Source organism: Perca fluviatilis, chromosome 17 (genome assembly GCF_010015445.1).
Source record: "Perca fluviatilis chromosome 17, GENO_Pfluv_1.0, whole genome shotgun sequence".
Classification (NCBI taxonomy): domain Eukaryota; kingdom Metazoa; phylum Chordata; class Actinopteri; order Perciformes; family Percidae; genus Perca; species Perca fluviatilis.
The window spans coordinates 8,902,840-8,917,839 of NC_053128.1; the positions used below are offsets into that span (position 1 = coordinate 8,902,840).

The 15,000-nt window shown below is 42.2% G+C and overlaps 1 protein-coding gene across 3 annotated transcripts in view; it reads left to right on the forward strand.

The window, feature by feature from the left end:
- The first annotated feature begins 1,307 nt into the window (after positions 1–1,307).
- Positions 1,308–15,000, forward strand: part of cacna1bb (calcium channel, voltage-dependent, N type, alpha 1B subunit, b) — a 226,803-nt gene continuing 213,110 nt past the window's right edge. The window contains exons 1-5 of one of the 3 annotated variants that reach the window (XM_039780356.1): positions 1,308–1,323; positions 1,936–2,007; positions 3,747–4,074; positions 11,814–12,092; positions 13,964–14,069. In XM_039780356.1, coding sequence (XP_039636290.1) covers positions 3,779–4,074; positions 11,814–12,092; positions 13,964–14,069 — 681 coding nt within the window. In that variant the 5' untranslated portion in view covers positions 1,308–1,323; positions 1,936–2,007; positions 3,747–3,778. Of the gene's footprint in view, positions 1,324–1,935; positions 2,008–2,158; positions 2,227–3,746; positions 4,075–11,778; positions 12,093–13,963; positions 14,070–15,000 lie in introns of those variants that run through there. The other 2 variants (XM_039780357.1, XM_039780358.1) reach the window with 2 other exon arrangements.

Below are 15,000 nucleotides of genomic sequence, written 5' to 3' on the forward strand. Positions count from 1 at the left end.
ACTGTAGGCTATTTTTAATTTTTCTTTTCACGATTTTGCCGACAGAAGCCAACCCGTCTTTTTAAATGTTGTTAGTAAAGCAGTGACTGTTGTGCAAAGTCTTGGAAGATATAAACAAAAACAAAAAGGTTATAAAAAATGCACTTCATAAAGTTCTGTTACATATTTCTGGACCGTGAACCATCCATCTAATTGGTTGTATCTTTTTCAATAAATTTACTACTAATGCATTTATTCTGATACGCTGTACTTGCTGACGTTTCTCTTAGAATGCCAGCCTGTTTGCCTCAAATGTTACCTAAAAATGTTGATGCAGAATTTGAACTTTCTCCAGTTGTGTCATTTTTCGCAGATTATCTTCAGGCCCGGGTAGAGATTGCTTTCCTTATCTTGTCAACCACAAACACACGTGACTGTAAAACCTTCAAACTGAAGCCTGCAGTCAGTTTGACCCTGCAGGAACCGAGCAGCAGCTCAGTTTTGACAGATGGGTCCAGGGCCCAGTGCTGAAATATTGGAGCAGCTGTGGCATCGGAGCTGCGGACACCTCCTACACTCTGTTTGCTTCCGAGTTTGGATTTTCAAAGCCTCTAGTTTGTGCCGTAATTTTAGAGGGCTGCTGAAGAGCTCATTTCAAACTGATAGAAGCTTCAAATAAACAGTGGTGGAAGTAGTAGCTCAAGGAACAGAGATCCCCATCTATTGGGCTTAGAAAATAAAGAAAATGCTTCAGTTGGACATACTGTACAGTATGTAACCCCACAATAGAATAGATTTATTGCAGGTGAAATAATGGATTCAGAATTCTGTTTCAATTCAAAACTACAGGTTTTAGGACTAAAAGGCACATACGTAAGACGATTAGGGCCACGTGTGAATCATGTATTTGAGTTCTGAGTCTAACGTCAGAGTTTAATGTACTTTTATTTATTTTTTTAAATATTTTTTACACATGGGCGCAAGCTCCACCAGGTTAGCAACCCAGGCGCCCAGTTTAATGTATTTTAAAGTCAGAATTCTAAGTTTAGTCAGAATTTTTTAGTATATAAACATTTCATTTATATACAGAGACATAACTATTATGAATTTAAGACAAAAAGGTATTCCTTGTTAAAGGTCCACAGGTTTTTTCCCTAATTTGCCTGATTAGACCTCGTTTCAGGACTGTGGAGACGTGTGCAAAACGGTGCTTGATTGACATCTTCCATCACTTTCAGTAATGTCTTAGTTTAGCATAGCTAGTAGCATGCTACGAGTTGCTACTTAGCACTACACAACGTAGCCTACAGCAGAGGCTAATTGACATGTCATTAGTTTGTTCAGGTATTTGGTCATACATTGATTTAAATGTCTATCTGTACCAATCTTGAATTGCAGTTCGTCCAGTTTTTTTTTTTTAATGTGATGTTTAACACTCGAAGCCACGCTGCTAGCAAGGTTAAAATGCGCATAGGTGTCGGTGTTTTATCAAGCTAAACAAAGCTGTGCCTGAGAAGTTGAAATATTACAGTCTTAAAAATCTTATTCCGCAAGTCCCTTTAGCTGTGGGGGGGGACGTACAACAGAGAAGTAAAAAAAAGCCAATATTCCTCTGAAGCTACGGAAGAGGGTCTCAAAATGGAACTATTAAAGTACAATACTTTCACACGTAGGCCTACTTCTACTCAATTGCAGCTGGGTATGGCTACTATGCAACCGAACTCAATCAAGGAAGAAAGTTATGTAAAAACATGAATTATTCAGCAGAGGTACATATAAAAAATATTGCCTGTAGCACCAATGTCAGGAAAACACAGCAGGACGTGAATAAGTGTAACATGTGCAGGCCCTTTTGGTCTCATAAACTGGCCGATGATTGCTCCCTTCCTGGTTACCAGGGCGGAGGACAGCGAAAACAGAGCCGATAATTGAATCCGAGACGTATTTCTCCTCCAGCATCGAAGACGGTCGGTCTGATAACGAGCTCCTTAACTGGCCGGACAGGAAGCAGCCTTTCCGCATTCCAAGGTGGGAGAAATGTTTTTATTATTTTTTTTGTCTTTGGGGCCCCTTCCCTGGTGCCTCCTGCAGGCAGACATAATACAGCACATTAAATACAGCACAAATAGTCGCTGTATTCCACTGTCCCACAGTTGGATTTATGTCAGTAACCCTGGAGAGCAGTTATGAAGAGAGCACTTCCTTACAACTCCAGATGGCAAGAGAGACGATCGACTGTGGTTTATGGTTCGTTTATGTTCGTTCTCGTTCATACCTTCTTTGTTTGCATTGGTTTAGATTTTTTTAATTTATTTTTTATTGTATTAATAATCATTAGGGTAGAAAATCCTGAGCAAAGGCCCCTGGGCCAAACTGACAGCCGGGGTGTGGGTGGGGGGGCTCACAGGATGATTAACAGGATAGAAAAGCAGAAAATAATTTCCGCAATACAAAATTGTTATTTATATTATGTAAATGTATATTATTTGTTATTTTTTTCTTCATGTATGTGTAATGGAAATGATAAATCACAGATTCTAATAATTTTTTAACTCCGTTCAAAAGTTGATTGTAGACTTTTAAAGCAATGCCATCACAGCACTGTTCAAACACACATCAGTAAGGCTGTGTCTATTTGGGGGAATTAGCAGTGAAACTGGATTGTGATTATCAAGAGAGATTATGGCAACGTTGGAAAAAGTCCACAGCGGTTTAAGATAATACCCCCCCTTTCTTATGAAAGGATGTGTATGCAGCTTTGCAATGCACTTTATTTGATATGGATAGTTTACGCTGGGTAATGGCCCCAAATCCTTTTTCACAGCGGACATTTTGACTTGGCACGGCAGGAAAAGCCAAGGTGTTGCCAATAACATTAACGATGGCCCAGTGTCCCAGTAAGCCATTATGGCGTGACAGGGAGCCAGCATGCACAGTACCAGGACCCTGAAACCGATAACAGCTAAATGGAATTCAGCTATCAGTCATTTTTGTTAATTACATCTGTCCTTTTCCTACTGTGACATGTCAAAATGTCTGTTTGAACAGAGCTGTTGTGTCTTAGCTTACTCCGAAGCGAAGAAGACCCAATCCTCAAATGCCACACAGGTGAAATGTATACTTTAATGAAAGCACTTTCAAAAATGAACTACGAGGACAAAATGATTCTTCCCCACCTGGAATACAAATCATTGTATACGTATAACAAGGGTTTTGGGTATCTTGAAGGCAGCTAAATGGCATCCGTTAGCATTACAGTAGGTTAAAACACTATGTTGCAAATACTTGTTGCTTACAGCAGCTAGCGGTCTTCGCGGAAAAGAGTATCCCTGAAAAAGGTGACGGTTAACTATTAACCTTGCTAGCCAAACGGAAGCTGTGTATTTAAGCCACTTTTTAGCTGACTTCCTAAAGTTATTTTTATATTGTACAGCATGTAAAATTGGGCATCCACGAATCAGAAACGGCACCATGTCTTCCTATTGTGAGGCCTTTATTGTGTCTTCTTATTGGGGGCAGCAGAAGCTCAGTCCGCAGCGTGTTGGCTTTGGAACCGGAGGATCGGCAATTCAAGTTCCAGCACGGAACCAAGTACGGCATGTGGACTGGTAGCTGGAGAGGTGCCAGTTCACCTCCTGGGCACTGCGGAGGTGCCCTTGAGCAAGGCACCGACCCCTTAACTCTCTCCACTTTGATGCATGTGTGTGTGTTCATCCAGAAAAAAATCCCAACAGAATGAATTTCTTTCTTTGCCCTAACGTTCCCAGCGGTACGCGCAGCCACGTTGGGCTCCTGGAGGATGCTTACCCTGGGGGCAGAGTACGAGGATACCTGGGCTCCATCACCTGACAGGAGGGGCAGTCCCAGTCAGCAGGTGGAGGAGGAGGAGGAGGAGGCGGGGCCTGTCGAGGGGGCAGACACCGACGCTGGAGACCCGGAGGGGCCGTCGTGGAGAGCCGGTGACACCAACACCGTGCACAAGTATGACACAGTTTTACACCTGGACGGGCAGAGCAGAGCGGGAAGGAGAGACGGCGTGCGCCAGATCTTCTGGAAGCACGAGACCCTGAACAGCAGCACGCCATGGCCCCGCGGGTGAGTCATACAAACCTTTTGAACTTTAAAGACCTTTTACGTCACAAAAAACTATAAAACCAGAAAGCACAATAGGGCCTCTTTAACTAGGGGGCCTAAGGGGCCCTTGGCTTAAAAAAATGTTAAAGACCCCTGATCTAATGTAAGAGGCTTAGTTACTCGCTGGACAAAGAGGGGGGACTTCCCCAGAGCCCCCGAGAAGCTCTGGGCTTACTTTGTCATTGTCAACTTGTTTTTGCCAATTTAATTGAAATATGTGTTTGGGAATATGCACTATGCAATATATAACGACTGGGATTTCTGATTGGCTGAGCAGTGACATGAGGAGAGCCTTTAGTTGGATCCTGTTTATTTACTTATTTTTAGGCCCTGTCTTGTAGAGGTTCCGCCTGTGTCAAAATCTATGTTAATTACCTTTTTTATTATTTCAGTTTTGTGCTTATGTTAAAGGTCCCATGGCATGAAAAATTCACTTTATGAGTTTTTTTAACATTAATATACATTCCCCCAGCCTGCCTATGGTCCCCCAGTGGCTAGAAATGGTGAGAGAGAGAGAGAGAGAGAGAGAGAGAGAGAGAGAGAGAGAGAGAGAGAGAGAGAGAGAGAGAGAGATCATGGCTTTTAAACAAGCAAAGTGGCAGTTGGTCAAGGCCCCACCCTCCACCTTGCCCCCCCCCTCTCCTCCTCAATAGCTACAGACACAGAAATGGCACATACTAAGGAAAGCTGATTGTGGGACTGACTCTAGTGGCTGTAATTCTGCACCAAGGCTGATTTCGGGAAAGAGACTTCAGATACAGTATTAGGGGACCACTAAGGTCTATATAAAAGAGACTTCAGATACAGTATTAGAGGACCACTAAGGTCTAAAAATATATAAAAGAGACTTCAGATACAGTATTAGAGGGACCACTAAGGTCTATATAAAAGAGACTTCAGATACAGTATTAGAGGGACCACTAAGGTCTATATAAAAGAGACTTCAGATACAGTATTAGAGGACCACTAAGGTCTATATAAAAGAGACTTCAGATACAGTATTAGAGGGACCACTAAGGTCTATATAAAAGAGACTTCAGATACAGTATTAGAGGGACCACTAAGGTCTATATAAAAGAGACTTCAGATACAGTATTAGAGGGACCACTAAGGTCTATATAAAAGAGACTTCAGATACAGTATTAGAGGACCACTAAGGTCTATATAAAAGAGACTTCAGATACAGTATTAGAGGGACCACTAAGGTCTATATAAAGAGACTTCAGATACAGTATTAGGGGACCACTAAGGTCTATATAAAAGAGACTTCAGATACAGTATTAGAGGACCACTAAGGTCTATATAAAAGAGACTTCAGATACAGTATTAGGGGACCACTAAGGTCTATCTAAAAGAGACTTCAGATACAGTATTAGGGGACCACTAAGGCCTATATAAAAAGAGACTTCAGATACAGTATTAGGGGACCACTAAGGTCTATATAAAAAGAGACTTCAGATACAGTATTAGGGGACCACTAAGGTCTATATAAAAGAGACTTCAGATACAGTATAAGGGACCACTAAGGTCTATATAAAAGAGACTTCAGATACAGTATTAGGGGACCACTAAGGCCTATATATAAAAGAGACTTCAGATACAGTATTAGGGGACCACTAAGGTCTATATAAAAGAGACTTCAGATACAGTATTAGGGGACCACTAAGGTCTATATTAAAGAGACTTTAGATACAGTATTAGGGGACCACTAAGGTCTATATAAAAGAGACTTCAGATACAGTATTAGGGGACCACTAAGGTCTATATTAAAGAGACTTTAGATACAGTATTAAGGGACCACTAAGGTCTATATAAAAGAGACTTCAGATACAGTATTAGTGGACCACTAAGGTCTATATAAAAGAGACTTCAGATACAGTATTAGGGGACCACTAAGGTCTATATTAAAGAGACTTCAGATACAGTATTAGGGGACCACTAAGGTCTATATAAAAGAGACTTCAGATACAGTATTAGGGGACCACTAAGGTCTATATAAAAGCATCCAAAGAGCACCATGTCATGGGACCTTTTAAGGCTGCCTGAAGGCCCTGATGCACCAACCCCGATAATCGGCCGTCGGACAGTCTGGCTCGAGTCTGTTCGGATTGTTCCGTGCCGTCGGCCTTCATTTGGGCCGACCTGACTTGCTGGGTCGGAGGGCAGGCAGTCAGACTCAATGACCAATTTGATTGGTGGAGCGCTAACCCGGAAATGAAGAGTGGGATGAGCGTGAAGAAGCCTCTCAAAATCTGACAAATCTTTTAAACTGACCTTTGTCGATCTGAAATGAAGACAGATTCAGCAACTATACGGCCTATTTTTCGCTTAAAATGTTTTCAGAAACATGTTTCGGTGAACTATTTTCGTAAAATATGAGATCGTATTCCGAACGAAGCCGCCATTATGCCCGGTTGAAAAATCCGGGAGCAGCCAGACCCACGTGACGCGTTCGTCCAATCAGCTGCCAGTTTTCATTTTTTGGGCGACAATACGGATTAGCGCCACCTGCTGTTATGGAGACATATTACGTCTTGTGCGTGCAGAACGTACATTCAAGTCGGCAACGCTTCAGTGTGTTCCGAGGCACTTTTCGGACCTTGGTGTGTCAGGGGCTTAAAGCCTTTATACATACCTTTTTTTGCATATAATACTAACCTATTGAAATAGCCTAATAATTGATGGCATGATTTTACACATGTGGCACAGTGAATCCTTAGGATTAACTGTAATCTGTGGATGGCCTTAGTGACTACCTTACCTATAGGCCAGTAAACAGTGTGGATTTGAATCAATAATTTGGAGGTCCCCCTGCATTGACTCTGAGGACCCCCCTAGGGGTCCAGGTGCCCCTGTAGAAGATCCCTGCATTAGAGTATTGGTCTTTTTGGCAAATTTGGGTTCTACTGTTTACAAATTAATCTCCACTTCACTGGATATTTTCCATTGGGGATTTTATTTCAAAGGCAACATTATAGCAATGTAAGCACAACATTGGCTAGATAAGACAGTGACTCTGTCGTATTCTTTTTGCAGTACGTTAGCTGAACCACTAGATGGCTCCTCAGCCTTATCTAGAGCATTTGTGTTAATGATTTGGCTGCAGATGAGGTTAACAGAGAGCCAGATTAGATTTTCTTTTTTTTTTCTTTTTTTTTTTTTTTAAATCATGAGCAAAATAACATAAGACTGGATCCATATATACTTGGCCTATTGATTTGAATAAGTGAACTACTCTAGTCAGGTGTGCAGTTAGTTAACTGAATTGGATTAAGGGTTAGGATAAATTGGATTGAAGGTTAGTCAGGTCTGGTGCTGTAGGTGTTTGCAGTGACACACACACACTTCACACACACTTCACACACACTTCACACACACTTCACACACGTTCATAGATACATTATAACATCTAAACGTCTGAGAAGGCACCTTACACCTTCTGTTTCAAAATGACTGACAGCACCGTATCAGAGCTGACACTATCTGGCCAAAAGTATGTGGACACCACTGCCCACATACCTTTCCACGTGTTTGTTTACTCATGGTGAAGTGTTTGTGTTCACATACTTTTGAACTTTTTGTTTTTTATGTTGATTGAATGACACGAAAAATGTAGAAAAGTCGCCTATTATCTATGTTGTGTGCCCCTTGAAGGGGAGACAGGAAATAAGAGCTGCTGAGTGAAAACTAATACACGCTTTAAATCTACAGTAAGTGACCAAGTAAAACGTTTTTGATGTCGCATTTTAATCCATTTTCTAAATCTAATTTTGAAAAGCATGACCATCATCTCCAGTAAACGCCACACACAAAATGTTCCCAACGGTAATTAATGTTCAACTCAACAGGCTATTACCTAAATTTATAGTGGTCTGTGAATCCCTGTAGCCACCGTAAACATGGCTGGTTTATTTCCTTCCTATGATAAATAACTCACTCCTGACATATACAGAAAGAGAATAGTTAATTAAAACACACACACACACACACACACACACACACACACACACACACACACACACACACACACACACACACCGCCTGTGAAATTTAGATTTCCATTGTTTCCAAAAGCTACGTTTAGCCTCTCAAACTTGGAGAACCGAGCATGTGAAGGTTCCTCTGTGATTCGCAGAGCCCTCCTCCTCCTCAACCTCCTAAAAAGCCCCCAAATAGCTCTGTGGCCCCCTGATTAGTTTACTGGTCGCCGCCTCGCTCCTGTATTTCTGGTCATCCATCCCATGCAGCAATGCTGTGTGACAGAAGACCAAGAACTCCCTTAAGGAGTTGAATATTTTGCATTATGTTTCTTTAAGATTAGTAGAAAGCCAAACACACACACACACACACACACACCACTTGCTTTGTGTCCTTTGTAGATCCATTTCCAAAGAAAAAAAGAAAATTCGTTAAACGGACCTTTTTCAAGACACATAGTAGACTGTGTATGTCTCTTGTCCTTGTGACCGAAACGTCAACTGACCAAATAAACCAGTGTGTGTGTGTTTTCTTTTTTCTTTGGAAATGAATATTTGTTTCTTTTTTTAAGATTATTTTTTGGGCATTTTTAGGCCGGACAGGACATCTGAAGACATGAAAGGGGAGAGAGAGGGGGGAATGACATGCAACTAAGGGCCGCAGGTCGGAGTCGAACCCGCGGCCCGCTGCGTCAAGGAGTAAACCTCCTATGTATGGGCACCGGCTCTACCAATTGAGCTATCCGGGCGCCCAAATATTTGTTTCTTTAAACATAATTAATATTCACAGAGAAACAGAGTTTATTATCTAGGAATATTCCCAAATACTCAGGTAAGTAATCTACAAAGTCCTGTTTAGAGCAGCCGATCAGCTGCCGTGCACTTTGCTGACACCAAGCCTGGAGTGCAGTCACATTCAGGCCAACAGAGGTTATAACGTCTGCATAAATATGTATAAACCATAGTTTTTGTCTTGTCATTATCTCAGTAGATATACATAAAATTACAGAGGAGAAAAAAAACTGTATTCTGTACTAATTATGAGTTTCTCAGAAATGCACAGTTTAGTGCAGAGCTTCTGTTGGAAAGCACTTGCTGTAGTCAATAACACCACTGTGCTGTCTGGGGTCCTGGAGAGCCTGGCCGTCTATAACGACTCAAAAATCGTACAATATATGTGCTGTCACCTTGATAAGTCATGAGTTTTACTAATTTGATGAGCTTAAAAATGTGATTTTTGAACCGTGGTTTCAGAGGTCCACTATAGAAAATTATGTCTTACCTTCGTTTGGGGTCTCAAGAGACCTCAGCTTTAAAACATGGTTATACGCTCACCTAAAGGATTATTAGGAACACCATACTAATACCGTGTTTGACCCTATCCTATCAATATGGGCCAACATTTCTAAAGAATGCTTCCAGCACCTTGTTGAATCAGTGACACAAAGAATTAAGGCAGTTCTGAAGGCGAAAGGGATCCCCCACACCATTACACCCCCCCCCCCACCACCACCAGCACCAGCCTGCCCAGTGGTAACAAGGCATGACGGATCCATGTTCTCATTCTGTTTACGCCAAATTCTGACTCTACCATCTGAATGTCTCAACAGAAATTTCGAACTCATTAACTCAGCATGACATTTTTAGTTTTAACTGAAGGGGCTTGTGCAAATTGTAGCCTTATTTTCCTATTTTTAGTGGGAGATGAGTGGTACCCGGTGGGTCTTCTGCTGGGTGTAGCCCATACTGCCCAAGGTTGTGCGTGTTGTGGCTTCACAAAAGCTTAGCTGCATACCTCGGTTGTAACGAGTGGTTATTTGAGTCAAAGTTGATCTTCTATCAACTTGAATAACTCGGCCCATTCTCCTCTGACCTCTAGCATCAACAAGGCATTTTGGCCCCCCAGGACTGCAGCATACTGGATGTTTTTCCTTTTTCAGACCATTCTTTGTAAACCCTAGAAATGGTTGTGTGTGTGAAAATCTCAGCAACTGAGCAGATTGTGAAATACTCAGACCAGCCCGTCTGGCACCAACAACCAGGCCACGCTCAAAGTTGCTTAGATCACCTTTCTTTCCCATTCTGACATTCAGTTTGGAGTTCAGGAGATTGTCTAGACCTGGACCACACCCCTAAATGCATTGAAGCAGCTGCGATGTGATTTCTATTCTATTTCTATCACCTACAATGTAACAATGGTGTTAAAAAACTCAAAATAAAAAAAATAAACGGTTAGACCTGATCCCAAACATCAGTAACGTCACCATGTAGGATCAATATGTACATTTCTATGTGAATGACTTTTGTCAAATAAAATGAATATACAAAAGTATTTTGTTATTTGATATAACAATGGTAATTTATGGGGGGGGGGGGCGGGAGGGTTCACCTTCATTAAGTGTGGAAGTCGAGTTCTCGTGAAGGGTTGCCACTTTAATAATTGTCTGTGTTAGGTTTTAATGAGGTAGTAAAGAAGAAGAAAAATGTAGTTTTAATCCATTATTATTTTGACACTGTGGGACCCCAAACAATGAAGATGTGAAGCAATGAACTCTTCACACATTTTTAATCACACATTTGTGATTAAAAATGTGTGAAGAGTTCATTTGCAAAAGTAGATAAAAGACACTTTTTTTTTTTTTTTTTCTTTTTTTTTAAATGAATGAATCAACAACCTTTCCCTGGATTGCGCACATAATGTGAAGACTAGTGGTTCAGAGCCACATTCTAGAATTAGTTTTTCATTTACATTATGCAGTATTTAGTGTTTGATTATGCCAACAAGGTAGGTATGCAAACACCATTTCCATACATGAAGTGTGACTTTATTATCTAGTGAGTTCACTGCAACTTCCTGAGAAAACCAGTCTGATCTTTGCTTGAGTTTTCTCCAGTCTGAATGTGGTCACTTACTACATTGTTCTTCTTCTTTTATAAGCTGCTGTCCTCTGTATAGAAAACCCGTTTCCCCACGTTCCCCTTGTTGACGCTAAAAGAAGATTGATTAACGCTCCTGTTCGGACCCGCAGGGCTTTTGTGAACTTGATTAGTTTTACAGTCTCTCTTCTAAGCAGCCAACCAACAGACGCTGAGCGCGTCTGTGCGCTCCAGTCACCGATAGGCCAATTTTGGTCACATGCGCTCTTCCTTATTCCACTGAGGACTCGCTATATAGCCTTCAGCCCCCATACAGCGAGCGATCAAACAGAAATCACAGGATGTTGGATTGGCTTGTGGTGGTATTGTTTTCGGCTGGGGAAAGAAAACGGGAGTAATTCTGGTGTTTTCTGACGCTCCTGCTGATTCTGCCTGACACCCTGAACGTTTCAACTGGTGTTTGGATGTTGTCAGGATTTTAGACAGACAGGGTGATTTGGTTTAAATTTCAGCGTGAATTTTTTTTTCTTTTCCACCCAGAGCCCGGCTGGTATGAATGCAACAGCCTCAGCGAAGTGAATCATTTTACAGCTGAAGTGTTTTTTTTTGTTTTTCTTATTGCTTTAAACTTTTATGTTTTTTAATTTTCCCTGAAGATGAATGGATGGAAAGGATCAAGAGGACATGGTTTTCAATGAGGCAACACATTTATTTTTTTTCTGTTTTCCAAACGCAGCGCTTTCTGTACACTGTGGTTTGGATGAAGTGTGTTTGTTGTGATGCGTCTCCCCTCCGTTTCCACTGACACCAGTTTGGATTTACCCTTTTGGATCTGTCCGTTTCCAGAATGGCTCGCTTCGCAGAAGATCTACCCACCCGCTATGGAGGAGGCTCGGGCGGCGGAGGGAGAGGCGCACCGGGCGCTGGGAGAGGGGGAGCCCGGGGTGGTGGCGCTCACGGTGGCCAGAGGGTGTACAAGCAGTCGATGGCCCAGAGAGCCCGGACAATGGCCATTTACAACCCGAACCCTGTCAAACAAAACTGCCTCACTGTCAACCGCTCCCTCTTCATCTTCCGCGAGGACAACCTCATCAGGAAGTATGCAAAGCGAATAACCGAGTGGCCATATCCTTCCTAAGCAGTAGCACCACGCACGGAGCAGGTGCATCTGGAGCCTATAACCTGTCTGTCTGTCCGTCCTTGTTTAGCGGACCACACACACACACACACACACACACGCACACGCACAGATGTTTAAAAAGCAGAAACACACCACCGCCCGCAGGCCTATTAGTCAAGCTGTTGTGTCTCTAGGTGTGATGTGGATTATATATTATGTGCTTTCAGTTGATTTTCACACTGTGGAGTAGCAACAGTGTCTTTCTTTCTTCCTCTCCGCGCAACGCTGACTGCACCTGCCGCCCCGCTTCTTATCTGTGTTCAACATGACACAAATATGTTTTAGTTGCGGGCAGTGAAAAGACTTCACATCCGCCCTTTGTGTTGCCTTTTCTATTCTCCAGCTCAGCGTAGAGCCTCTAGGCGTCCACATCAACTGATAAGTTCTTTTGTCAAAATGTCAGCTGTGAACGGTCTACCGGGCAGCATTCCCAGCGTTAGTTAATAACGATCAAACGATCGACGCAACTAGAAGTCAATAAAATAGCTGCGTGCGTAAAAGGGCAGTGAGTCAGTGATGTGGCTGCGTACGCTGACTGCCCTCCGGTTCTCCAGTCATGTCGTTCTTATGAAAAGGCGCAGTTTGTTCTGGAGAAAGAGAGACCGGGTCCAGGGTAGCAGCACCGCCTCGTTGTCTCAGTTAGGAGCCCTCTCCATGGTGCTGAAGTCGCCCACGTTCACAGCTCCACGCAACACTTTGAACGCTGCAAAAATGTCCACTTCAGCGAGTCATGGCCTTAGTACTGCCAGGATGACATTTTCAGCGTGTGTCTGAGGCGGTTTCCTCTAAATTAAGATGGGGAAAGTGTCCAAATCTTGAAGTAAGGTTAGATCCACAATAGCAGCCCATGAGGACAATGCCGTCTAATGCAAGAAAAGTCTGGAAACCTGTGATTTGGTGTGAAAAGAAGTGTAAAAAAATCTCGGTTCATAAGCAAAAAAAATATCTTTTGACCCATTTTTACATTAAACTAGACAATTTTCATTCTATAAAAAGTCCTCTAAATTACCAGAAATCAAGTCAGTGCTTGTTTTGCAGTGAAATGACAATAAATGTAAGCAGTCCATGCAGTTTACCAACCCAAGAAGAGAGCTGGATCTGCACTGTGGGTGACGCTGTGTGAGAACAACATTAGCTGTAATAGAATAACAATGACTATCAATTTATCCGTGCCCTCTACAAGTTGAACTTCCCACGCCATGGAACCAAAAGAAAAATGCACCGGAAACTGAAAATCAACTTGCCATCGTGCCCATTTCCTTTTTAAGTTTACTGCCAGGAAATCAGTGTTATGGTTGCATAATCAGGATGTCTTATGGGTAATAATCCTACATCTTGGCCTTAATGGTCATAAGCTCCATATTCCCTCGCAATTCATAGGCTCTCAATAGGCCCTGACCCGCGGGCAATGACCCAGTGAAAATGGATTGCAGAATGAGCCAACCATTGAAAATGGTTAGAAATAGCCAACCATCTGGAAAGACCATGAGCGCATGTATAGGATGCTTTCTTTCTATAAAGCCTTCAACCAGAGTCTGATGGAAGGTATATGCTTTAGAGGACAGATTATGTCTAAATGTAAGTTGAATTGCATTTGTCATACAGCAACATGCAGGATGATTTGCGTCTGACATGTTTTTATTAGACTGAGTTACCAACCTTGATTGGCTACTCCATTGTACTGCCGGTAAACCCATTTATCCTGTTTTGAAAAGTCGGTCTTTAAACATTTCATATGAAAATGTAATTTATGGTAAAGCTGTGAAATGAAATGAGTGCAGCCTCCTCTCTTCCAACTGCTCCTTAACCCTCTCACTCCATTTGAGTACATGATCCTCGCTACAATTATCGCCAACTGCATCGTTTTGGCCCTGGAGCAGCATCTACCTGCCAGCGACAAGACACCCATGTCAGAACGCCTGGTAAGTGCTTCAACGTTCCCGGAGGTCACTTCCTTTTAGACAAGGAGCTTTTCAACAGCAAGTCACACAGACATGGAGAGTAATCAAAGGTACCACCCCAGTTAAAAGTGTTTTAACCTCCAGCTCCTCAAGGAAGCCATAAGAGCCTCTCTGTGAGTTAGCCTGTTCCCCCAGCTTCTCAGTTTAAACCAACATTTGAACTGCGACAGTCAAGTCGCATTAGCTAACCAGTATCCAAGAGTTTAAATCGAGAGCCAGAGACATAACAGAGCAACAGCTTGGTGTGAAAAAAGTCAATGAATTCCTCTCATATTCAACCACCTGCTTCTGTTTTTCCCGAGTTAATCCGGCAGCTGCTATGCAAATTCAGCAGTGAATATGTTACAACCAGGAAAACAAAAAAAGGTAGCATTCAGGAACCTGAGAAAGAGATAAGAGTGGTTATACAAAGGAGAAAACAAGCATCCTATTCCCTCCTCCTTCCACCTTGAGAATGTAATACTGTAATACAACAAGAAGCCTTTTAATTAGAAAAAGGGATCAGCTATTATTTATGAAGCTCTGTTAACAGAGTAGGACGCGTGCAGTAAGTGGAGCCAGTGATCGAAGCTTTTCAGTTAGTATTACAGATTCATTGCTGGTCTTAAGCGTCTTTAGGGATTTCCCCAGCCGTCTTCTGCGAGTGTATTTATAATTCGGGAGTATTTTAGATGTATGTATTATAGATGTTAACATACTACTCCTACAGACATTTATCCAGGCAGTACCCCCAGCCCTGTCATTACATAACACATTCAATTGTTTTGTCTATGAATCTTGTCTTTGTATAGTGTGCCAAAATGAATATACTGTAGGACACATTGAATGTCTGTCATTTTTTAAATGTGCAGGCTCCTACGTCTTCTCTTAGTGGCCAGGAAAAGCTTATCTG